We start from the raw sequence: 27,675 nt of genomic DNA, 5'->3' as shown, positions 1-27,675 counted from the left end.
AGAATCAGAAACGGAGTGAAGGGACTGGATGTGATCGGGTCATGTCGCCCACCCTCAGAGCGTTCGTGCTTCTTCGAGCTTGTGCCCGTTTAAATCCAAAGTGGAATGGTGGTGATTTGGGGGGCGGGGGGGAACTCCTTCATTTAAAACGGTACCGTCGCCGCACTCTCAAAATACAACGGAATGTCGTTAAGTTCTACACGGGCACATACTTTACTTATTTACACAATTTGAACAATATTGAAATAAAGACTCTTTTTTTTTTTTTTTTTTTGTAGGTCTAAAGGGGCAGAGGAGCGGACATGTTCTGAGAGCGCCGGGATGATCGGGGGGAGGGGGGGGGGGTTAAGTGCGCGTGTGCATGTGATAACCCATTCACTTCACGAGGAATGTTCCACTCTTTTTTTTTTTCTTCTTCAAAGCGCACTCTCAGCTACACATCTGGAGCTGCACTGCAAAAGTGTAGTCCACTTTCATTAAACATATTAAGCCATCTTGTTCACCTGATTCTTTTAAGTGGGTTGAAATCAATCTTTTTAAATTTGACCTCATCTACGTTCAACTATTATTTGTGATGAACATAAAACAATCAGGTGGAGGAAGGCGAAATAACGCATTTAATTCAAACCAACAGGTTCTGAGTGGACATAAGTCTAATCACTTGAATTTAGAATATTATTTGGACTAGATTAGATCACACACTACAGCTAGATTTGAGTTATTTCATCTTCCATCTTAACTGTTTGGTTGTTTGCGTGTGCTCATTTTAAGCAGATCAAGGAAAAACTAAAATGATTGTGTTGTAAACATCACGTTGAGATAAATTCAAAAGTCAATTTTTTTGGGCCTCAATGTTGATCTAAAGCCATATATTTTTTAAATTAAATTAGTAAAAAATACAGCTTTAAGTGTCAAAACAGGAGAGATTTAACTGAAATATATATATATAAAAAAAATACACAAGCTAAATAAATCCTGACCTGCCACAAATATCTAATCTGATCACAAAAACAAGATGAATATTCTCAATTCAAGTGATTTCGACTCCTGAAACGTTCATGTTTTTTGCAGTGCACGGGACGGATTAGGGGTGGGGTCCACGCACGCACGCACGCACACACACACACACACACACACACACACACTCCGGACGCACACCAGTAAACACCAACAAAAACAAAAATGTCCAATATTGATAGAGAAAGAATTGAAATCCAAAGGTGGGGTACAGCGATGGCGGTTGTACGGCGGCCACAGAGAGCCGCCTTTCCCTTATGTCATGTAGATAATTCTTTACTTATAGACTCTGTGGGGGGGGGGGGAGGGAGGGAGGGAGGGGGGCGCTGGTTGGAATGGGGGGCGGCGGCGGATCCTAGAACTGCTCGGACAGGAGCTCACACAGGCGCTTGGACACGGACTCTTTGCTGCAGCGCAGGGTCAGCCGGTACATCTGGGCGAAAGCAAAGGTCAAAGGTTACTCATCCAAAAACACATCCAGTGACCTGCTTTCAATCATGCTCAGGCTCTTTACTGTGAAACATGTCAATATTGTATCTAAACCACAAAAACAAGATGAATTCATTTTGATCAAAGTATAGCTATCTGAACAGAACAAAAGGAATCCCACAAGGCTCCATTTTAGGGTCAGCACAGTTTAATATTTACATAAACAACATGGGCCATGGTCTGGAACATCTCAAAGACTTTTGGACTTAAAAATTGTGTTTCCCATAAGGTTCTGACGAGGCCACGCCCCCTACTATGACGTGGTGAGAAAACAAACGCTTTTGAAAACTTCATGGCTTATTAAGAAGTTTTACTTTTGAGAGTAGCCAAGGAATATTTTAAAACAGATATAATCATTTTTAATGGGCCTAATTGTAGGTGATATTATGAATCTAAATATTAATGAGGAGGACTGAGCAGTTTTGTTCATATGAAAGAACAGGAACAATTCCAAGTTCCAGGAGCCAGACTGGTCTTGTCTACATTTCCCATGGTTCGGGGAGCGTACCTGTGCCTGGCCGTTGGGCTCCAGTCTCAGCAGGCAGCCCACCTGCTGGCCTTTGGTCTGGATGACTCCAGCACACACATAGTTCTCTGGGTTTGGATCCACGTTGTCCAGCAGGGCCGATCCTAAGCCCAGCAGCTGCACACAGACACAAGCTTTTATGAAGACACTCTCAGCACTGAACTGTGGTCTGTTCAGTGTGGAAGTCAGTCAGACCTTGGCCTTGATGACCTCCGTGTCCATGCCATGGTTGGCCTTAAAGATCTTCTGGGCTTCCTGCTGAGGCCTGAAGGAAACACACACTTCATTCAAATGATGAAACCAGCCAACCAACACAAATCTATCTGGACTCTTCTGAAACTCTTCTCTCACTCTGTCTCACTCTGCTCCTGCACTCCCTCTGTCCCTCGCTACTTTAGTCCTGGTGTCGTACTTTGTAAGCTCTGGTTTAGGCCCATTTCACTCCCTATTTGCTGTTATGAGTACTTTGAGTTTCTTAGGTGCTGCTCTGTAAAAAGACCTGATGGCTCATATCCATGTTATTCCACACAAAGCTACTCGTGCACACAAGTATGGCCTCATCTGCTTACTGGCTGAGTTGTTTCCAGCGTTGGAAGAAGTCTTGTGAGGCCATCTCTGTTGGCTGAAAGAACTTGTTGATGGTGACTGGAAGCTTCAGGGTCAAGTTCTGCAGAGCTCCCCCGTACCTGAAAACACAGCTCCAAGTTTACAACCAGCAGGACATGAGGAATCATCAGGAAAGCACATTCACAGCCGTCCACACGGAAACGCGTCACACGAGGGGGCGTGGCCTGGCGTGGGGGGAAAAGCACCATTTTCATATGGACTATAAGCATATTTAGTGCACACAAAGTAAGTGAGCTGCTAGCATGAGGCTAGCATCAGCATTCTCTCTTATTTTTATACATATTTGACAGGTTTGCTTCTCTCCATGTTAAAGAGGATACACCGGAGTTTGTACTTGATGTAGAGTGAAATTTATTTTTCCCTTTACAGTTAATCATATTTTCAAACACATTGAACACACGACACCTGTACATTATATACATCTCATCATATCAACTATCTGAAGCAACTAAATACTCCAACCTAGCGCTGTTAGCCAGCTAATTGATGTTAGAAACTTCACAACTTTCAGAGGGCAAATTGGGGCTAAGAAGTATATAGGCTAATGTTCCTGCTTCCCACGGTGTGACCCAATAGCGGGAATAAACAAGACATGGCCTAGATACAGGTGGGGTCATGAACCCCATTCATTGTCATAATGGGGGTCGTGGCTCCAAAAGGTTGAGAACCAATGGACTAAAATTTGACTAAATCAAAATGAAAAGACACCGAAATAATCCAAAGGAACAGCTCTGAGTTTTGTTCATGTGAGAGAAGCTCCATAAAGTAAAGGGCCTTGATTAAATATGATTATTGTAAATTATAAATGCAAAGTCAACTGAATTCATCTTAAATGTATGTGAAATTTTAGTCGACTAAAACGAGACTAAAATTGAAGAGAATTATTTGACTTGATCTAGACTAAAATGATGTCATATTTTGTCTAAAACTAAAATATGTTCAAATATGTTCAATTAACATTGCATTCAAATGAGTGTGAAGAAGCCTTTGTCGAGCACCCAGGGACTTTGTATTTACCTGAACTTGATGTTGAGCAGCGGTGCTTCAGAGAAGTCGGTCAGGCACTCGATGTTCAGGACCTGCTGGATCTGAGCTCCTCCCTCCACTAGGGGCTCCACCGGTTTGGACTGAACGTTCAGCTGTGGACGCGGGGTCAAGGGGCACCACAACATCTCCAAGGCTACATTTTCATTAACATTCGAAAACAGAATGGAGCTCCAGAGTCATCCACACCTTGAAACCAACCATTCATTTATTCCAGAGCTACACAGATAATTAAATAAGTCAGATATGTGGTATGTGTTAACTCAAGACCACAAAACAGGCAGAATACTTATCTGAAACTTTATCAATTAGACCATTATATTGTCAGGTATTGGATGTTGCTTCATTTTAGGAATCAATGCCGTTTTTGGATCTGGTTTATGGCTAATATATTGTGTCATTTCTGGCACATATATTGACCTATAACTAATTATTTTACAAATGTTTCATTTCCATGTGGGAAACCTTTGCTTAACTATAGGTTATTTGGGAGATGGAAAATACACCAAATGTGATCAATAATCATATCACTATCGGACCCCAACAACCCGTATCGGTCGGCCCAACTAAGGTGGCATGGCTTTCTATTAAATGTGTCTAAAAGTGGAGACATTACTCAAAAGCACAGGTGTGTGGTGTTGGCAGCTGAAAGCTTGAATACGGCAGGTTTGGAGAAGAGCTACACGACAAAAACAGCTACGGCAAAGGAAAGTGCCCTCTTCAGGAGGGGATTTCCCCCGACATTCAGAGTACCTCTGGGGGACAGACTAAAATAAGTTTAGGGAAACTCAGACCTTTCGTCTGTTGCAGCTGAACCTGAGATGGTAAAGCTCGACAGTTCTGATCCGTGAACATCTATCACAAACGCCTGCAGGGCTGGACTGGCAGAAAAAAATCAGCCCAGGACTTTTGGGTCAAGACCGGCCCTCTAGCCTTGTCGAAGCCATTAGCAAAACAATAAGCCCTTGGCTTGAACTAAAACAGTATAAGCTACGAAGCGAGGACAAAAGCTGCATGTTGTTTCTGCCCAATTCAAGCTAACACGTCTTAGCACTCACTTTAAACGTGTTCACAACTTACTGGAACATTTGTAAAATTAGTCAATCTTAAAATGTGTGTTTCGTTAATGAGGTTCCTCTTGCAACACAAATAAACTTTACAAAACCAGTCAAAGGATCACACTGTGTTTTTGTTCAATTTTTACCCAACAAAAGAACAACAGAAAAGTGACAAAATGTGATGAAAACGCAACAAAAACACAAAGAGAAGGATTTGTTTGGATGAGTTCTGCAGGTCTTTTGTAGGCTGTAGACTTGAAAGGATATGAGACTGCAGCTCTCCCGGACAGCTCACTGTGGTGCTGAAACCGGCAAACTGCACCGAGGTTTTGTTCCCATAGAACAAGTACATCCTCCCTAAAGAACACACATTCCCGTCAGCATGAAAGGGGCTTGAACCACGCTCACGCAGGCCCAGGGAGATACTTGCCCAGGTTCTGACGATACTCCGACTTGATTCCGATCTGCAGGAGCTGGTTTTCAAACAGAACGCCGTTGTTTTTGCACACAAACCTACAGAGAGAGAGAGGGCAAGCTCAGAGGTGACAACAATATCAGGTTCACTCTTAAGTTAAAGTCAGTTATTTAGTGGAATGCATTTGAAAGATACTGGAGATACCGCGATAAAAAGGACAAAATGGCCACAAACTCTTACCCAGAGCGATATTTTTATTCAGATGGGGCTTTGGATAACCTGTTTTTTTTAAATTATTATTTTGGGTAAGTATTTACTGGGAAAAATGTCTAATTATTGCCTCATTTTTGGGGAGGTTCGACGCACAAATCAGGCATAATTCTTTGAATGGACTGGTACATTTGGAGTGTGTATAGGTGCTACTGTCAGTGCAGCAAATGGACTCGAGAAAAAGAAAATGCAAATCAGTGCAATAAACACTTACTGTGAGCATTGCAAAAATATTCACTTTATTTGTTATACATTTCCAAATGTTAAAGCTAGGAAGAGTTTCAAATGTAGCTAGAGAGAAAATGGTTTGAGAGCGATGTAAATGACAGAACAGACCAGTCCTGAGCCCTCCCCTCAGGAGCAGGATAGGAAACTTAAACAGCCCAGTCCAGTTGAAAAGATGTAACCTCTCCACTACAATGGAGAACTCCTGAGTTAAAGACGCTGGACCAGGAGAGTGCTCTTACTTGTTGAGGAGGTCATCAGCGTCAGACAGAGGAGGAGCAGGATCGTCAGAAGCAGGAGCAGAGCTGAGAGCACCAGCACAGAGCAGCCATGTTACAGGGAAATACAAGTGCACATGTGAGTCCACAAGCAAAGAGGTCAGTATGCCAACAACTGAGAGGAAGTCATGTGACTGCGCACCCGTCTCAGTGTGTTTGTGTAGTTCACTATGATAACAGATGATATTACACTTTTATAGACCAAGAAAGAAGCTTAGGATTTGTCATCACTTGGGTTATTTTAGATCATTTCATAATACAGTGGAAACATAATTAGAATGAAAGTGAGTCTTGATTTTTTTTTTGCTCTATTGTCATTTTGCTTCACCTTTTCAAAGGGAAAGGCTGTTCGACTGAAGCGTCCCAGGCGATGGCCGTCCGTGTAATGAGAGAGCACAATTCTTAGATGACGGGGTGGGGGTCAGTTAGGGTTGTGTCTTGATCAATAGTGCTTGTGTTTCCACTTTCCTCACTTTGGCGATGTCTCTGAGCTCTGAACACTTGTACTTCTGGACACTTCAGGTCAGTTACACCTGCTGAAAATGACAGCACTGGGAGATAATGGGCTCCTTGATTGTTCGTCTTTGTGGTTTTTTTCTGTCCTTTGTTTCTTAAGACCTTGTCGGCTATTGGTAAAACGTGGCCACAACCCAATATTTGCTGAAGTTTCAAGAGAGCTACATCCCCATTTGGAGTGAACCAAAGAAACTGCGCAATTTTGTCCTTGGTTTTGATTTGGTCAGGACAGTGCATGTTAATGAACACACACTGGACTCATGCACGTAAACAAGCCACACCAGATTGTAGCTAGTTTGCATCCGTTGTCCCACACTCGCACTCTCAAACATCCTGGCCTATTGTACATGTTTTTGGTGGTTTGGGAAACCGGAGTAAACATACAGACGTGGGGCCCAAGCACCAACCGCCGCGTGTGTAATCCTACACCCCAGGACCTGCTTTGGCCACGTTTCCTCTCATCACACGGATGGCCATCGCCTGGGACACCTCAAGCCAACAGCCTCTCAGTTTGACACAGTTTGAGAACGTGAAGCAAAATCATCAAACAGAGTAATTATGTGCTCACTGTACAGATCATTCTTATATAAGACCATTCTAAGAGCCTTCATCGACTGCTCCAAGGAAATATAGTGAGTGTTTGGTGGGGGGCACTTCTGTCCGTCAGTCTCAGGGCAGCTGTGACTAGTGCAGAGCTTTGAAGAGCTTGTCAACTCAGGCTTATAAAATGCAATGTTGAGCATTGTCATTGTCAACAAAAACCCATCTAAGCCTGCCGATGTGCTTCATAGCCCTGCCCTAGCAGAACTAGCTTATACAGAATGATCAAAGCCACAATAATGCATTGTGGGTCTCCTGCACAGTTTCAGTCCCTGAGAGTGAATCCGGTTAAAGCATGAGCAGAGCGAGGACAGAGCAGACATGTGGGACATTCACCAGACCAGGTGTTACAGAACATGGCCATGAGCTCATCGGATAAAGATGGCTCTCATCTCATGTCAGCAGGAGAACATTGGATGAATAACCTTCAGAGGTTAGGACAGGATTTCTCAGCAAAGTAAGCTGGTGTTACACTGCTAAAAGTCATCTGGAAATAAGTGACATTTTACTGAAATAAGTAAATTTGTCCTTGATTTGAGTCCAATTTCAAGATATCTGTCTATGGGGCAAGATATTTATACTTGAATTAAGATAAAAGTAATCACTGCACTCAGAACTAGATAAACAAAAAAATCTTTATTTACTGTTATAGTTGTTTTATCTGAATTTAAGTGTAATTATCCCATGGACAGATTTCTTGGAATGAGACTCTCAAATCAAGGACAAATGTGCTTATTTCCAAATATCTTTTTATATAGAGTATAATAAGAGAAATGAATCATACCATGTACAAAGTTACTACACTGCAGACAGTAATGAACCAGATTAGTCTAAATCTCTCAAATAGAGCATAATCATTCAAATGTGAGTTTGTTTGAAGAGATAAGATTTAGTTTGGCTTTTGACCTAAATTATTTCACCCGTTCTGAGATGTTTCTGTACTTGTTTTCAATAAATTTTTTCAGTTTATTTCCTTGGCCGACTAGGTAAGAAAACCTTGGTTCTTATCCCATTGGCAGCTTTACTTTCTTATTGCAAGTGAGACTACCTTAGAACCATCTGAAATGTCATTATTTCAGATCAGGAAAAAGTCTAAATGAGTGAAAACAAGATTCAAGTCATTTAAAGCAAAGTGTGGTGTCTGAACGTAGATGGTGTTATGATAAACAGTGAGGCTAATGGCCTGACTGGACATTTAGAACCTAAACTAATAATGTCTTATTCTGCATTTGCATCCATTCCAGTGAACAGAGGAATAATGGAATGTATTGGACAATGGGAAGTTTTTAAGCAAGAAATGGTGGGAAAACAAACTGGTAATATCTGCATTGAGATGTGTTTGAATCTGGACCAGATCTTCTTGTATTTTTGATGACTTTTTGTATGACTTCTGGTCGAGCTCCGTCACCATTACAAAGCAATGTAGATTTCATACCTATTGAATAAAAAAAAATGCCCTGTCAATTCTGGGAATGAGAAACAAATAGCTCAGGCAGTAGAGTTGAACTCTAGACATCTACACTGGATGAACATCTGACAGTAAAGTGGATCAAAGAGGTCAAAGATGTACATGTTCTATAAACATTTAGTAAACAACATCTTTAGTTGCACTACGTGGCCCTTACTCTGCGTCCCCAGAGCCCTCCACCAAAAGGGCTTCCGAGGCGTCAGTGGGCTGTTCCAGCTCCCTGCCCGTGTCCAATCAGAGGAGAGCACATGCACCCGGAGCGCACACACACACACACACACACACACAGAGACACACACAGGAAACAGGAAGAAGAAGAAGAAGAAAAAACATGGAAGAGACAGTCACAAAGACAGCAAAGATCCAGCTGAGTTACAGGAGCCCTGCCGACATGGAGGAGGGCAATACTCACTGAAATACTGCATACGTCTATATACTCACTGACATACTGCATACGTCTATATACTCACTGACATACTGCATACGTCTATACTCACTGAAATACTGCATACGTCTATATACTCACTGACATACTGCATACGTCTATATACTCACTGACATACTGCATACGTCTATACACTCACTGACATACTGCATACGTCTATATACTCACTGACATACTGCATAAGTCTATACTCACTGACATACTGCATACGTCTATATACTCACTGACATACTGCATACGTCTATATACTCACTGACATACTGCATACGTCTATATACTCACTGACATACTGCATACGTCTATATACTCACTGACATACTGCATACGTCTATATACTCACTGACATACTGCATACGTCTATATACTCACTGACATACTGCATACGTCTATACACTCACTGACATACTGCATACGTCTATATACTCACTGACATACTGCATACATCTATACTCACTGACATACTGCATACGTCTATATACTCACTGACATACTGCATACGTCTATATACTCACTGACATACTGCATACGTCTATATACTCACTGACATACTGCATACGTCTATATACTCACTGACATACTGCATACGTCTATATACTCACTGACATACTGCATACGTCTATATACTCACTGACATACTGCATACGACTATATACTCACTGACATACTGCATACGTCTATACTCACTGACATACTGCATACGTCTATATACTCACTGACATACTGCATACGTCTATATACTCACTGACATACTGCATACGTATATATACTCACTGACGTACTGCATACATATATATACTCACTGACGTACTGCATACGTCTATATACTCACTGAAATACTGCATAAGTCTATACTCACTGATATACTGCATACGTCTATATACTCACTGACATACTGCATACGTCTATATACTCACTGACATACTGCATACGTCTATATACTCACTGACATACTGCATACGTCTATATACTCACTGACATACTGCATACGTCTATATACTCACTGACATACTGCATACGTCTATACTCACTGACATACTGCATACGTCTATATACTCACTGACATACTGCATACGGCTATACTCACTGACATACTGCATACGTCTATATACTCACTGACATACTGCATACGTCTATATACTCACTGACATACTGCATACGTCTATACTCACTGACATACTGCATACGTCTATATACTCACTGACATACTGCATACGACTATATACTCACTGACATACTGCATACGTCTATATACTCACTGACATACTGCATACGTCTATATACTCACTGACATACTGCATACGTCTATACTCACTGACATACTGCATACGCCTATATACTCACTGACATACTGCATACGTCTATATACTCACTGACATACTGCATACGTCTATATACTCACTGACATACTGCATACGTATATATACTCACTGACATACTGCATACGTCTATATACTCACTGAAATACTGCATAAGTCTATATACTCACTGACATACTGCATACGTCTATACTCACTGACATACTGCATACGTCTATACTCACTGACATACTGCATACGTCTATACTCACTGACATACTGCATACATCTATACTCACTGACATACTGCATACGTCTATATACTCACTGACATACTGCATACATCTATACTCACTGACATACTGCATACGTCTATACTCACTGACATACTGCATACGTCTATACTCACTGACATACTGCATACGTCTATATACTCACTGACATACTGCATACATCTATACTCACTGACATACTGCATACGTCTATACTCACTGACATACTGCATACGTCTATACTCACTGACATACTGCATACGTCTATACTCACTGACATACTGCATACGTCTATATACTCACTGACATACTGCATACGCCTATATACTCACTGACATACTGCATACGTCTATATACTCACTGACATACTGCATACGTCTATATACTCACTGACATACTGCATACGTCTATATACTCACTGACATACTGCATACGTCTATATACTCACTGAAATACTGCATACGTCTATATACTCACTGACATACTGCATACGTCTATATACTCACTGACATACTGCATACGTCTATATACTCACTGAAATACTGCATAAGTCTATACTCACTGACATACTGCATACGCCTATACTCACTGACATACTGCATACGCCTATATACTCACTGATATACTGCATACGTCTATACTCACTGACATACTGCATACGCCTATACTCACTGACATACTGCATACGCCTATATACTCACTGACATACTGCATACGTCTATACTCACTGACATACTGCATACGCCTATACTCACTGACATACTGCATACGTCTATATACTCACTGACATACTGCATACGTCTATATACTCACTGACATACTGCATAAGTCTATATACTCACTGACATACTGCATACGTCTATATACTCACTGACATACTGCATACCTCTATACTCACTGACATACTGCATACGTCTATATACTCACTGACATACTGCATACGTCTATATACTCACTGACATACTGCATACGTCTATACACTCACTGACATACTGCATACGTCTATATACTCACTGACATACTGCATACATCTATACTCACTGACATACTGCATACGTCTATATACTCACTGACATACTGCATACGTCTCTATACTCACTGACATACTGCATACGTCTATACTCACTGACATACTGCATACGTCTATACTCACTGACATACTGCATAAGTCTATACTCACTGACATACTGCATACGTATATACTCACTGACATACTGCATACGTCTATATACTCACTGACATACTGCCTATGTCTATACTCACTGACATACTGCATACGTCTATATACTCACTGACATACTGCATACGTCTATATACTCACTGACATACTGCATACGTCTATATACTCACTGACATACTGCATACGTCTATATACTCACTGACATACTGCATACGTCTATATACTCACTGACATACTGCATACGTCTATATACTCACTGACATACTGCATACGTCTATATACTCACTGACATACTGCATACGTCTATATACTCACTGACATACTGCATACGTCTATATACTCACTGACATACTGCATACGTCTATATACTCACTGACATACTGCATACGTCTATATACTCACTGACATACTGCATACGTCTATATACTCACTGACATACTGCATACGTCTATATACTCACTGACATACTGCATACATCTATATACTCACTGACATACTGCATACGTCTATATACTCACTGACATACTGCATACGTCTATACTCACTGACATACTGCATACGTCTATATACTCACTGACATACTGCATACGTCTATACTCACTGACATACTGCATAAGTCTATATACTCACTGACATACTGCATACGTCTATATACTCACTGACATACTGCATACGTCTATACTCACTGACATACTGCATACGTCTATATACTCACTGACATACTGCATACGTCTATACTCACTGACATACTGCATACGTCTATACTCACTGACATACTGCATACGTCTATACTCACTGACATACTGCATACGTCTATATACTCACTGACATACTGCATACGTCTATATACTCACTGACATACTGCATACGTCTATATACTCACTGACATACTGCATACGTCTATACTCACTGACATACTGCATACGTCTATACTCACTGACATACTGCATACGTCTATACTCACTGACATACTGCATACGTCTATATACTCACTGACATACTGCATAAGTCTATATACTCACTGACATACTGCATACGTCTATACTCACTGACATACTGCATACGTCTATACTCACTGACATACTGCATACGTCTATACTCACTGACATACTGCATACGTCTATACTCACTGACATACTGCATACGTCTATATACTCACTGACATACTGCATACGTCTATACTCACTGACATACTGCATACGTCTATACTCACTGACATACTGCATACGTATATACTCACTGACATACTGCATACGTCTATACTCACTGACATACTGCATACGTCTATATACTCACTGACATACTGCATACGTCTATACTCACTGACATACTGCATACGTCTATACTCACTGACATACTGCATACGTATATACTCACTGACATACTGCATACGTCTATACTCACTGACATACTGCATACGTCTATACTCACTGACATACTGCATACGTATATATACTCACTGACATACTGCATACGTCTATACTCACTGACATACTGCATACGTCTATACTCACTGACATACTGCATACGTCTATACTCACTGACATACTGCATACGTCTATACTCACTGACATACTGCATACGTCTATACTCACTGACATACTGCATACGTCTATACTCACTGACATACTGCATACGTCTCTATACTCACTGACATACTGCATACGTCTCTATACTCACTGACATACTGCATAAACACAAATGATAATGATGATAATATATTCGTACATCTCTTGGTTAATAAGGCCTTTGTCACGTGACGTCAAACTGCCACATTTTTTTCCTGACACAGTGTCATCTTCTGCTAAGGTTCTATGGAACTGAACGGATTTGAAGCAAATAAATGGATATTTTAATGCGCTGGACAAGTAGCATAACGACTGAGAGGACATCCAAACTATAAACTAATGTTTAAAGGGGCTAGATGAAAGTTTGCCATTTTATACTCACTACTGCCACCTCAGGTCATACGTGTAACTGCAGCTTCTATATTAAGCTGGTGCATGACGGCACTTCAGACCCGAACAGCGTTTTGAGTGACAGTGCAGGATTTCAGAGGCAGTTGTGGTGAACAGGTCTGAGCTCATTCTACACATTAGGACATGGTGGAACATGTAGGGGAAGGAAAATACATCATTTTAACATTCTTGAACTCTGTATAGTCCCTTTAAAGTGATAGTCTGTAAGAGAGGGGAGCAAGTGACAGATTACTGAATGTCCCGCCCCTCCCTTGACCGTGGTCAAAGTGATGACACCAGGGGTTCGGAACAGTTCATATTTAATATGACTTAATGATGTCAAATTGCAGACCCAGGTGGACATTGCATTACATTTATAAAAAAATAAACTTACAGACGCTCACTTTAACGGCTAGGGCACATGCTCACGAACTGCTCTAAGGGAAACAGTGGGAGTATGACGTCACCGTGAAAATGGCCGTCAGGTATTTGATTTTGAGTAATCCAACAATAGTTGGACTTAATGGAGTTAAGTAGAAGAGTCTCCATTAGTTCAACTTTTGACCCAGCCCTAATTCAAGTTTAAAGTACTGTCCTCCTCTCCATGAGCCCTCTCCAGGCCGGCAGGGCCATATTAGACAAAGATAGAGGCACAGACACATGTCACAGACACATGTCACAGACACATGTCACAGACAGCACAGACACAGACAGGACAGCGCCCGGCTTCAGCTCGCCCTCACCTGAGGAAGCCATCGTTATTTACAGCAGCAGCAGCAGCAGCAGCGGGAGCAGCTGGCCCCGCCTCAGAGAACACATCCACCAGCAGGCTCCCCGCGGCAGCCGGGGCGGCGCTCATGGGTGCAGATGAGCGGATACCCAGCAGGTCAGCAGAGGGCGACGGGGTGGACTGAAACACAAGTGTGGAAGTAAGTTCTTTTATCCAAAGGTGTTTACGTTTATCATTTTAGGGCTGAAATAATTCCTCGAGTAACTTGAACAATTCGATTACAAAAAAGCTTTGAGGCAAATTCTCTGCCTCGAGGTTTCGTTTAATTCATGTCGACCAAGTCTGTTTCACCTGGACTGAATTCATTGATGCACATCATTTTCTCTCTGACAATAGCGGAAAATGTACGGAAACGTAACAAACACCAGTGGAGTGCAAAAAAGACACAAAATGTCTAAAGTGTAGGACATTTTTGCAACGTAGCCCATAGGGCTGAAACGATTACTGAAATAGTTGACAATGATTTTAGTAATCGATTAATCGTTTTCTGGTTCACACAGACTTAAATGGAGCAAAAACAACATAAAAAATGTAGTATTTTGTATTTGTTTTAGTTAGGGTCTGTAGTGTTTGGTACATTGTAAATTTCATGAATAGAACCTTTAACAAACATTTCCCTTTAGTTTACTCCATCACATCGTCAAGCAGCACCACTTACACTATATGTGATAAATAAATAAAAACAAAATACAATTTTCCTACACCGTTCACAGCCACGTGATTAATCGTAGCAATAATTGATCAATGAATCAATCACAAAATAATGGTTAGTTGCAGCCCTAGTAGCCCAGTGTGTATACTGTACAATGGATTTAGCCTACAACAGCACATCCCCGATGCTGCAGCAGCCTAACGTGAATGAAAAAGTACTTCTGCAAGCAGACTTGGAGGCTCTACAAGGTAATGCATTTCAGCCTGTATTATGAGTTAATAGTGATGAGGCATAAGTAACCAGTTGTGATCACAACTATTAACGCAACATCAAGCAAACTCTGTGAAATCAGTGCAGCTTCGCAACTTTTCCTAAAGCTCGCAACTATTCTTTAAAGTCCGCCCCTTCTGCGCAACTAAAGTGAGTTTCTGAGCAGTTAAATCCATTGTACTTGTTATATTTACACATAGGACGTGGCCAGCATATCCTCTCACTCGCCTGGGACTTTACAGCCGGCGCTGCTGTGTGATTCTACTGCACTCTGTCCGAGTGTGGTTTCTCTGCTCCTGGATCTTTATTTGGCGATATAGACTTTATCTGATTAAATGCGCCGCGTGTGCTTCTTTTCCCTGTGAGGCGGTGGCGTTTGTGTGAGCGGCTGAGGCTTTCTTTGCGAACAGCGACAGAAACTTGCCTTTGCTCCTCCCACTGTCCACAGCTGAGCGGAGGATGGGGGGAGAGGGGAGGAGCGAGGGGGAACATGGTTCTGTTTTTTAGATGATATATTTATAGTCATGCTTATTCTAAGTCTTTTATTATTCCCCATTGTCTCCAAGTCTCTCAACATTGAGCACTAAGCAGACAAACATGGTTCTACCTCATCTGGATATAATTGAAAACCCAAACTGTACTGTTTGAATAGGATTATTAGTAATACTTTAAAGGATCTACATAATGTTATTTTAGCCATTCCAATGTAAAGTATAGGCATGTATATGATACTGTATATTGTACCTCTACCACTATGGAGTACTAGCCTGGCTAACGCCAGACTAAAATCACAAGTGATATTTAGTCTGGGGACCACCAATTCATTCTCTTGTAGGAGAGGTGTGGTTTACGATCGTCCATAGCCGTTTATTGGGCGCTACGAAAGTCTATCATGCGTCTGCAGTAGCCACAGCCAATCGTATCATCGTATCCGATGGCGTATGACGTACCCGCTGTAAACTTTTGAGCTAAACTATTTAGAACACGGCCTACCACACCCATTGCAGTGTTTGTAATGAGTACTCACAGCATTGGAGGCGGCCATGGCGGCCGTCTCAGCTGCCCTCTCTCCTCCACCGTTCAGCTCTCCGGCCTCTCGCTTGCTGTCGTCCAGCTCTGTGACCGACACCGCACCCGGGCCTTTCTTCTTCTTCAGTTTAGCCAAGATGGAGGACTCGCGCTCTGGGAACGGAGGCATCTCCTCCAGCACTGTGGCCTGTGGGACAGCTCAGTTAGACCTTTATTTCATCATGCCCTGTCACAGTTCTAGTGTAAGTGCTGTGATCAGCGAGTAGAGTCTGACCAGGACGTCGGTGCTGGCGATGGAGGACAGCTTGAGGTACTCCACAGCCCTCTGCTGCAGCTCCACGTCTGAGTTGCGGATCTGGCTGTCGCAGCGCAGCACTTCCTGGATGGTCACCTTGGTCTCTGGGAACAGGTTGATGAACTTGATGTAGGCAGAGAGCAGCAGGGCACGCGTGGGCACCGAGCACAGGTGGAACTTTGAATGGAGCAGGTTGAACTGGACCAGAGGGCTGAGGACACACCAGACACTTTCAGTATGGCCTTCAAAACACGCCTTTATCTTCCTCAAAAAACACTTTAAACTCTTTACCTGGAGCGAGGGTCTCCAGCGATGAGATTCCCAAACTCTCCCAGAATATAGCCACCAACCTTCACCATGTTCTCATGACACGCAGGAGCCTGTAGCGCCTGGACAAGAGAAAGAAGAAAGGTCCAGACTTACCAACACCCATATTTCCTGTTTGCAATTACTGTAATGCCTGGACTATAAGCTGCTACTTTTTTCCCACGCTTTGAACCAATTTATAGATGGTTGGGTCATGGTTATACTGAATATTGTGCCATGTTATCGATCACAATGATAACATGACATTTTATATGAGTGGGTCTACAAACACTTGGCCAGTTGTAATGAAAGAACTCTGATGTGAGAAAGACACAATAACAGCTCCATATCCAAACAAAGTTGTGGAGATGGAGACTCTCACGCAGCTCCTTTGAGACATACCCCACTTCTCTGCACAATGTCTGTGTAGGCTCTCAGTCATACAGGAGTTGTCCATCTTCAATGAAGGTTATTGAGTCATCTTCTGTACCTTCTACAGAGTACAGAAGATGACTCAAGAACCTTCATTAAAAACTGGGACAGGTGCAAACTTTATTTCTGTCTTCTTCTAGGCTCTACCTCTTTCTGCAATGTGTACTGCATACCGGGGCGGGGGCAGCAGGATGCCCTCCCACGCTGCAACGTGGCTTCGGGTGCAAAATAAATGCTTTCACTGGTGAATTATTGTTAAGGATCAAATTCAAAACTGAGCCCACCAGTACAAAGCCTCAATCCTTTAGCCGGCAGAGTCATGTCAGTGAGAACAGTGGAGTTCGGAGGTATTTGACTTTCTTTGACTCGGCTCATGTAACTTTTTATGTGTAAAAAGTTGATCTCGGTGCCGAGGGGTGGGTGTGCAATGTGCCAAAATCAAGGCCTTGTCATTAAAAAGCATTAACTAGTCTTTAAACTGGCATTAAATCTGAATTAATTGGCTTTCATTATATAAGTACATTGAAAATGCCAAAATGATGGTCTACAACATGACTGAGGGCACGCACAAAGACCAGACAGGTATGCATCAACTCGTCTAAGCTGGGGCAAAAACATATCTCAGTGTGGAAAAACTGTTTAAAGTGCAGTATTTGGGTATTAAAACTGTCTTTATAAAGCATTACATTCAACTTGTTCCATGAATGTATTGATTTGTACTAAGTTAGCAAATAATGAGCCGGATCTTGCGATATATTGTGGATTTTTGTGATACGGATACTGCACCACCTAATATTGCGGTTGGATGTTTTTTGTGATATGTTGTGCAGCCCTAGTGGTCAACATGGCGTCTTTACCTTCCATCTCAGTGACCGCTGAACAATTGTTTTTGAAGTTCCCAGTAGGTTTTCTGTGTGCGTAAGTATGGAGATGGTTCCACCAGTAGAGAAAACCTACCAGAAACTCCAGGTACCGTATTTTCCGGCCTATAAGTTGCCCTTTTTTTCATTGTTTGGCACAGTTTGGTCTTATACTCCAGTGCGACTAACATGTGATATTTTTTTTCTTCTTTTTACTCATATAATCTCACGTGCCGCTAGCAGGCACTGCAGGCTAATCGGGCAGCCGAAAGAAAGTTTGAAGTGAGTGAGAAGGCGAAATTTACTCTTACCACAAAGAAGAAAACAAAACAAAGCTAATCACAGGCTAAAAGCTCAATGGCCACAGCTAGAGGAACGAGTTCATAAATGAGAGCTTGAAAAACATGCTGTTGGAAGAGTTTCGTCAACGGTGCAGTTACACCTCCTAACCATCAATGTGTTACGTTAGCCTATTCAGCCTGTTGTTTTTTCCATCATTAGGCATATTTTGGCTGGTGTGTCTTACACTCTGGAGCGACTTATAGTCAGAAAAAAACGATACATTACACATGAATAGTCTGCTCTCAAAGAATGGAGAGCGCTCGTGATACCTCGAAGACGGTCTTGGCTGCGTAGCCCTGCACGTCGTCTCTGTTGATGACGATCTGGATGACCCTGTACCACACCTCCTCGCTGACGTAGTCGCCCGCGATCCGGATCAGGTTCAAAATGGTGTCCACGTACCACGAGTAGTCCACCGCGTACTTCTCTGCCAAGATGGCAACTTTCAGCACCTGCACATGATAAATAGCCAGTGTCATCAGGAGGCATTTGGAAGCGGACAACAACACATAAATGTCAATTAGTCAGGGCAAGATTTTCATTGGTCGACTAAATGTACGCACTTTTGCAACAGTTAAGATGCTCTCAATTTACATCACACCAGAGGCCTGTGGCATCTTTTACCTTGGACTAATATTTCACTATAAAAACAGACAATGGTAACATTTTTGGGTGAAATGCTTTTGCTAAAAAAAAAAAGAAAAAGAAAAAAAACATTAAGAAGAGAAATGAGGACAGGAGAGCGCCTCTCCAGGGCGCATACGTAGCTGAGATCAGCAACTCTGTCTTTGTGAGATGTTGCCTTCTATAGGCCAGACTTCTACAGGCCATGAGTTGTTTAATCCACAAATATCATGCTCTGAAAATAGCCTATACGCGAGTCTGACGCCTGTCCTCTGTCAGCAGCTCTAACACACGAAAACGAAAGTGCAACGTCAGGCGCAGCAGCTCATGGACCCGCTGTGTCTTTCTCCGCTTCATTATGGCTTTTTCCAAGATAAAGAAGACGAAGAGCTCCACGAAACATGAACCAATTTATCGCTACACTGACAGAAAGGCACATGGTTCATGTTTACATAATAAAGTCACACAGAGGTGTCTTTACCCGGAGGACGATGATGGAAGATATAGATTTAGATGATATAAATGTATGGACAGCACATACAGCTGCAGATGCAGGAGTGAGGGAGCTGGAGATTATTGTGACTTTTTAGTTTTTACACATAAATGCGCGTTTATATTGCTTCTATGTAGAAAAAGTAGTTACAGCACGAGTTTTAAAGTTTTATGTCTTGGGGGGGGGGGTGAAAACGCCTTGACCCCCCATTTGACATCCCCACCCAGTGGTGTAGTCTACGTGTAACACAGGGATACGGCGTATAGCCACCAGAAAGCCGACAGAATTACTGTATAACCACTACAAATAAGATACGCATCACTCATTTGAGCAGTGTTATTTTCTTTCTGTCAGATTAAAGACCAGCCCAAACTTAAGCTACGCTGCTCCCGTGTTGTCTGGGCACAAAATTAAACCCTGAGAATAGCTGATAGAGCCTTATTAACGATCCTCATGGCTCTGGAAGAGTCAGCTCAGCGTCTCCCCTTTACAACAAAGCGCTGAAGTCCGCGGGAAAGACGCCGCAGAGACTGTTCGAAATGTGTGTTTTACACTCAGACACTGGAGCCATCGCTGAAGGACTGAAAGAGACCAAAAACAAGTCCTTCTCCACGAAGCAGCGCGCATGGGGGTGTGTATGTGGAGGAGACTGGAGACTTAAGAGGAGCAGAGAAGAAGACAGGAGGAGACTGGAGACTTAAGAGGAGCAGAGAAGAAGACAGGAGGAGACTGGAGACTTAAGAGGACAGTAGGAGACGGGAGACTTAAGAGGAGGAGAGAAGAGAACAAGTGGAGACTGGAGACTTAAGAGGAGCAGAGAAGAAGATAGGAGGAGACTGGAGACTTAAGAGGAGCAGAGACTAAGAGAGTGAGAGTATGAGAATAGATACTATATAATATATAGTATCTATTCTCATACTCTCACCACCTTAGTATAGTATACTATTACTAATATATTTTCTGTCAAAGTTCGAGCATATTGTTTGCAAACTGCAATTGATTAATTCATTAAAAACAATGTAGTTGATTTGCTGTGAGACCCCCCTTGAAATGACCAGGAGCCACCATTGATCCCCCAGTCAACATTGTCGGGAGCCGCCACTGGTGCCACGCCTTCTTGTACTCGACTAATCGCTAGTCAGAGCGTTTTTTTGGGCGACCAAGTGCGCCACTGTGCAGTCTGGTACCAAAACATATTTTTCTTCAGATACAAATGGTTCAGGGTGCACCATCGCTCACCATAGATTGTTAAAGCACCACAATCAAATAAATGATAAGGTTCCCGGCCCACAAATAAGCACACATTTGCTTTTTTTCCTCACCATCTCCTCCCTGATGGAGTAGTCTGCGGTCTCCAGGTAGCTCAGCATCTCGGCCACAATCTGCTTGGCGTTGCTGCGGTCGCACATGGCGTAGAGGAGGTCGGCCGCCCTCTGCCTAACGCTCACGTCCCTCTCCGTCTGCGCGGGGAGACACAAACACAAGCATCACTGTTGGTCCTGGAGACAGGGCGGCCCTCGGCCCTGCATCAATCTCTGCTGCTACAGCAACAATAGAACAGAAATCAGCTTTTTGAAGCATCGACACCCTGTCAGCAGACACTTTCACATTCATTTTTGTTTTGTTTGTTGGCGCGCAACTACTGAAACTAGGGCTGGCAAAAAATCTATTTAAACGATTTAGCGAATTTGTGGTTAAAAAGGTTTTTTGTTTTGCAGATGCTGACGTGAATTATTGGTATCTATATTAAAAGTAAATGATATGAAATATAAATTGTTGTCGAGCAAAATGTTTAACATCCAGCCCTATCATTTTGAAGTGCATAAAAAAATAACTGAATTGAATACCATACTGATACCATACTTCAGTCATTATTAAGATGGCTACTTTTCCTTTTTTCTCGAGTAAAATAACTTGAATTTACTTTACTTTCTTACTCACATAAGTGACCAGTTCTTATTTAAGGTCCAATGTCCATATAATATAAACACCGTTAGACAAACCTTCTGGCTCTGACTGCTGTGATTGGCGTTTAGTCATGTTTACACACAAAGCTGCTAATAGTTAATCCAAATGTATCGCTCTGCTTGGTTACTTGGTAAACGGAGTGGTGTTTGTGTGTGCAGACCTTGAGAGCGTTGATGACCGTCTCGATGTGAGTCTTCACCGCCTCGTGGGAGAACTCGGAGCTGGCCAGAGTGCACATGCTCTCCAGGGCCAAGTATCGCAGGTTGGTCTCTCGGTGCTGCAGGAACTGGCCCAGCTGGTTACAGGCGCGCACCAGTAGGTTGGGCTCGCTGGGAAAAAAAACACACTTTACATTCGGACACTTTATGGGCCTCATGGAGGAAAAAAACGATGGATAAAGGCGTCTGGTCCACTGAACTACCAACACAGCGTGAATAACTGTTGTAAATGTTGCGGAAAATTTGAATCATTTTTAAAAGTAGCTCTTGAGATAGCCCCACTGATAAGTGCTCGCCTTTGGCTGACAGGAGAACAGAGGTTTAGAAGTCTCTTTATCGTTTGCCCAGGCGCTGGAAGTTGCAGGAGTCTAAAACTCTTCTTAAAGCAGTACTAAGTAACTTATTTACCATAATAAATCCTTTCCATAGTCCCTGTGGGGGTAATACAAGTGTTTATGGGATGATTGAAGGGTCTTTCATCTCCCCCTGGTGTCTCTGGCCAGAAAACCATGTTTGCAACTTGACTGCCCCCGGTGCGGAGAAAGCAATACACACTAATGTAATCACGAAGAAGAAGCTAACATGCTAACGGGCAAAGCTAACTGCAGTATTTACAGCCAAGTTTGAGTGAAAAAAAATATTTCTATTGTATAATTGGATGCACAGTAACCCTCTCTCCCTTCACCTTTCCTGTCTACTCTCCAAGACAATTAATAAATTAAAAAATCGTAACTTGCTTCTACACCTGCAGTTGCGCTTATGGCCTTTAGGGGGAAGAGTTACTTAGTACTGCTTTAAGAAGCAGATCTCAATGGAGCCCAAAACAAACTTGTATTATTTCATGGCACTGCTCCCTTTGCATTTCATGTGCTACTGACAAATGCTTTGGTCAGACGTAAAACAGCGCGGGCTCGGTTTGCTTGGGCAGGTGTGAGTAGGCCTGTCACAATAAGTACTATATCAACTTATTGTCCTATAAATTACAGAAAAACTATATATTTTTCATGTCAATAATTATCGTCAGTACATTTATTTAAATTTTTCCTTAATTTTTATCCTATTTTTGCAATACTTGAACAATTTTCCATGTTTCATGTGAATTGTAACTCGTGTGTTATAAAGGATATGTCAATACGCACTTTTAGAACAAGTTACATCAAGTCGTCCTCAATATCATCGTTTATCGTGATACTTTCCTGCCTCAATATATCAAACTTAAAATGTTGTTATCGTGATAGACCTAGATGTAAGGGCGGAACGGCAGGGGGCAGGTGTGAGGGCAGAACGGCAGGGGACAGGTGTGAGGGCAGAACGGCAGGGGGCAGGTGTGAGGGCAGAACGGCAGGGGGCAGGTGTGAGGGCAGAACAGCAGGGGGCAGGTGTGAGGGCAGAACGGCAGGGGGCAGGTGTGAGGGCAGAACGGCAGGGGGCAGGTGTGAGGGCAGAACGGCAGGGGGCAGGTGTGAGGGCAGAACGGCAGGGGGCAGGTGTGACTGTGCACTTCTGCACAGTTGACTCTTCACGGTCAGTGAAGCAAACCCAAGCCGCTAACTTTCTGCAACGCAATGACGGACGCTAATGCGAGCGTTTAGCAGCGAGCCGCTCCTCTACAGTGCGCATACGACCAGAGCTTTAAACCCAGCGTTCTGTCTCTGTTTCAGCTGCTCTGCGTAGATCGCAGCGTGTGTTTATTTACCTGCACATGTGTGAAGAAGCGAGTGTGTCCTTCATCCGTACAGTTCTGTCAGGCGCTGCATCCGCCTCGTTTCTTTCAAATTAAAACCTGGACTGTGTTTGCAAATGCGCTGCTTGTCCACGTCTTTGAAAATAAAAGACTTGTCCAACTTTGGTGAATTACTCTGTCAAGTAATAACTTATGGTAAAAAAAAAAATGCTTCCGGTTTGCCTTTTACACAATAAAAGTCACCGTATGTTATTGCTTTAGTAAGACTCTTATTGTGAAAGGGTCAGACAGCGACAGAGCGTCACATCTCTCAGTGTCTGTTGCTGTTTTGCATCTTTTCTAACAACAAGCTTTTACCAAACTTAGTGTTACTGTTTTACTTTTATTGTCTGGAGTTTTACTGTGTTTTTTTAATGTATAGAGTTAGTTTGCTGTAGTTCTAAGTCTGTTTTTGCTGTGTTGATTATCACAAGGTTGAATAAATTAGTATATTCAAATCTTTTTCTTCTTCAGTGTGTAGTTTAAGTTATTTTAGTAACTATAAAAAAAAAAGCATGATAAAATCGAAATCGGGAGTTTTTAATTCAAAAATCGTGATATTCTATTTTTGCCATATGGCCCACCACTATTCAGCGCCATGTTCATTGCCGGGCAAAACAGCAACCAGAATCTCGCAGACTCTCGCGATGGTACATTACCTCACACAGGAAGTTAACACCCCCCTGCATGAGCTGCAGTCAGGCCACGCCCCCCAAACTGTAGCGCTCTAAACTTACACAGTGCACTGGATCTATCACTCACCACAGCCTGCTCATCAGTAGGAGAAACCTTAACAAAGACACACTGATTTCTTGTGTTTTTGGAGGTTGTAACTGTACAGGTGTGGAGTGTCTACAGCCTTCAGTTTAGCAGTTAGTAGGAGTGTCACAATTGAAGTTTTTTGAGTCACAATTACTGTGAGAGAAAATATTGCGATTTTACGATTATTCACGATAATCGACCGAATGAAAGGAAACTGATATTTTTAGTTTTTCTATAAAAAAGGCTTTTTAAAGGGATTATATGGAGTTTAAAAAATATTTTCCTCCTCCTACATGTTCCTCCATGTCCTCATGTGTAGAATGAACTCAGACCTGTTCACCACAACTGCCTCTAAAATCCTGCACTGTCGCTCAGAAAGGTCTTCATTCGGGTCCGAAGTGCCGTCATGCACGAGCTTGATATAGAAAATGCAGTTACATGTATGACCTGAGATGGCAGTACTGAGTATAAAATGACCAACTTGCATCTAGTCCCTTTAATACTTGAACTTGTAAACATTCACTATTTCTAAATAAAATAAAAAAGGCTTTAAGACACTTTTTCATGAAAATAAATACATTGAATAATACAAAACAATGTCAACTTTACTACTTTATCATACATCATGAGGCCACAATCCAGGTATGCTTTTTTGTTATCAAAGTGTATGCTGCCGCTTAATTATTTGTTCGATGTTTCGATGAACGTTCTAAGCGTGTTTCTAAGGTGCAGTAACGGGACATGCTTGAACAGCTGATTATCACAAGTGTTCACGCTTTCGCTTTTCTTTGTGTTTACGCTGAAGCAGAGTGGAGCGTGTTAGCTTTTTGTTTGCACCCTGAGCCTATTTCCAAACATTTGGACAAACTATAGGACTAACTATAGGACTAACCTATCAGCGCCTTTTGCTGCAACTTTCCGGCAACAGGATTTGCATGACAGACGTCCATTAGCAATAACAACTTGGCCATCTTTTGGATGCCTAAAGAGTTCCCACACTGCTGGGAACTCATCAATTGTTTTTTGGATGGATGCAGCTCTGGAGGAGAGCGTCCTTCTGCCTTGCTCAACTATTGGTGAGTTTACGCTCACCGTGGCTTCTAAAATTCTTTTGGTTGACCTAACGCGTCCTTTTATAATTGTGGTAATGGTAAAACTGGTTAATCTTGACATCCCTAGTGATGATGACACACATCACACGTCAGATCCGTTTCATTTCACATGAATAGATTATTGCCTTTTTGCTGAAGACAGGAAGCTGTTTATCGTTTAACAGCTCATGCTAAACAGCAACTTCACCGTAACCATTCACACAGCAGTTTTCATTCACTCGTGTCGCTGCCGGCCCTCCCACCAGCCACCAGCAGTGCCCATTGGCTAAAAAATAAAAATGCAGACGACCTATGGAGCTCCTGTTTGAAAAAAAAAAATCCAACGTATCCGACGTAATCACTGACGGAGAATGTAAGTGTATATGTCACACTGCCGTAGACCACACCGTGTGTCGGGAAACGTTAGATTCCATCGGCCCCGCCCAAACCAGAAACCGCTACTGCGATTGTGCTTTACATTAGATATGACATATTATATTGCAGAGTTCGCTCCAGTGTGTGGCTCACCTGTCGTAGTGGATGATGAGTGAGATGGCTTCAAACAGAATGGCGTTCTTTGCGTTAGAGTGCTGCACTTTCTTGGACTTGGGCGGCTCCTGGGCCTTGTTCAGAATAGTCTCCAGACACTCCACCAGGCGGCCCTTCACGGCGCCATCCTCAGGCGGGGGGTAGCACTGCAGCAGGCGCAGGAGCTTGCAGGAGAGCCACGGCGCGGGCACAAAGTAGTATGTGTAGTCCTGGAGGTCTGTGGAGGCGGAGGACACGATCTGGAGGGAGAAGACGCACACTCAACTTTGACTGGAACTGGTGCGAGGGCTGGAGGAAAGAAAAGCTATTCCCCACAATTTTAGTCCATTAAAGCAGGAAATGGCTGCTTCCATGCAGTGGGACATTTTCTATATACTACTGCTCTTCCCAGTATTTGTCTGAAATAGAAAACTTCTGTACCGTGTCCATTCACATAAACAGGACTTGCGTGGGACCTTTGCAAAGCTCTATGATCCAATTATGGTCTTTACCATTACATTACATTACAACACTTACAACACTTTACTTATTCAATTACTAATAGGGGGAGACTCAATTTGTAATCAAATGAATTATGGCCTTTGTAATTAATGAATCACAATGAATCACATTTAAGCATCATTTATTTCTGGGTTGTATTTATATTTTCGATGCTTCTTTGTATTTTCCTCCATTTAAACATATTTTGGGACAGATGTGAGGCCTGTGTGATCAAAGATTAAAAGAATGATCCTTTTAAATAAGCTTAGTTTCAGCAACTATGTGAATAGTTTGATAGTTTGACAATAAAACAGTTTTTGTCTTTGTCTTGTCTGCAGGAAAAAGGAAAATGAACAAGTGTCTGAGCTGCTAAAGGAAAGTGGGATTCATTTACATTCACATTCTTAATCACACTTAACTTTATATAATAAATTCATTGGAATGAATCTGCAGTGGGGAAAAAGTATTTGGTCAGTTTCCCATAGACTTTCTATTGGATTTTGGCCAAATAGCCTTTTCCTCACTGTAAAAATCTAATTTTCAGTCATTTTTTTTAGTCTACACGTCAACAAGGTCAAATCTAACATTTAAAGCTGGCTCCATTCATTCCTCCAAGTTTTTACACATAATGCCTGATTTTATATGAAATTTAATATTAAATGAAAGAAAACTTTATTCCTCATATTTCGGTCAGTAGTCTCTATAGTTTAGAATTGATACCTTGAAATGTTTTTCTGTATAGACCTGCTGTGTCATACCTGAAAGCTGGGGTTTTTAGTAGTAAATATCTTTTGTCATCATAGGTCTACATTAAAAATCCAGCAAACATAGCATATTTGGTATAAAATGTCATAGTGTGCACATGCCCAAACCACAGCTCACATGAACAGCACTGGTATTACGAGTATGGATGAGCATCGTTAAGGATTTATGGATACTACTACTCTTATTGATACTCCGTATCGATCCAGTACTTTAATGGTACTCTTATTGGTGCTTTAAAAGCAACATAAACTTAGATAAAGGCTACTGTATAGGCATTAATCCTTGGCCTATATTTACTTTTTATAACTACATTATTTGGACCAAATGGAAACTTAGTGCAGTG

General features: G+C 42.1%; 1 protein-coding gene across 1 annotated transcript; it reads right to left on the bottom strand.

Moving 5' to 3' along the window:
- Positions 1 to 38: 38 nt before the first annotated feature.
- On the bottom strand, positions 39 to 26,516 carry LOC306969148 (AP-2 complex subunit alpha-1-like; the record flags this gene model as incomplete). The annotated part of the gene is made up of 18 exons (XM_079564748.1): positions 39 to 1,450; positions 2,015 to 2,149; positions 2,228 to 2,297; positions 2,602 to 2,718; positions 3,677 to 3,801; positions 5,030 to 5,114; positions 5,188 to 5,274; positions 5,914 to 5,976; positions 8,691 to 8,753; positions 14,427 to 14,593; positions 16,423 to 16,611; positions 16,699 to 16,930; positions 17,011 to 17,108; positions 18,929 to 19,111; positions 21,099 to 21,236; positions 21,905 to 22,073; positions 26,067 to 26,326; positions 26,508 to 26,516. The coding sequence occupies 18 exons, from the start codon at positions 26,514 to 26,516 to the stop codon at positions 1,373 to 1,375; spliced, it is 2,268 nt and encodes a 755-aa protein (XP_079420874.1). The 3' UTR covers positions 39 to 1,372.
- Between the last annotated feature and the right edge of the window lie 1,159 nt (positions 26,517 to 27,675).

Source organism: Gobius niger (assembly GCF_951799975.1).
Source record: "Gobius niger genome assembly, chromosome: 10".
Classification (NCBI taxonomy): Eukaryota; Metazoa; Chordata; class Actinopteri; order Gobiiformes; family Gobiidae; genus Gobius; species Gobius niger.
This window is presented reverse-complemented; position numbering and strand designations above follow the sequence as displayed.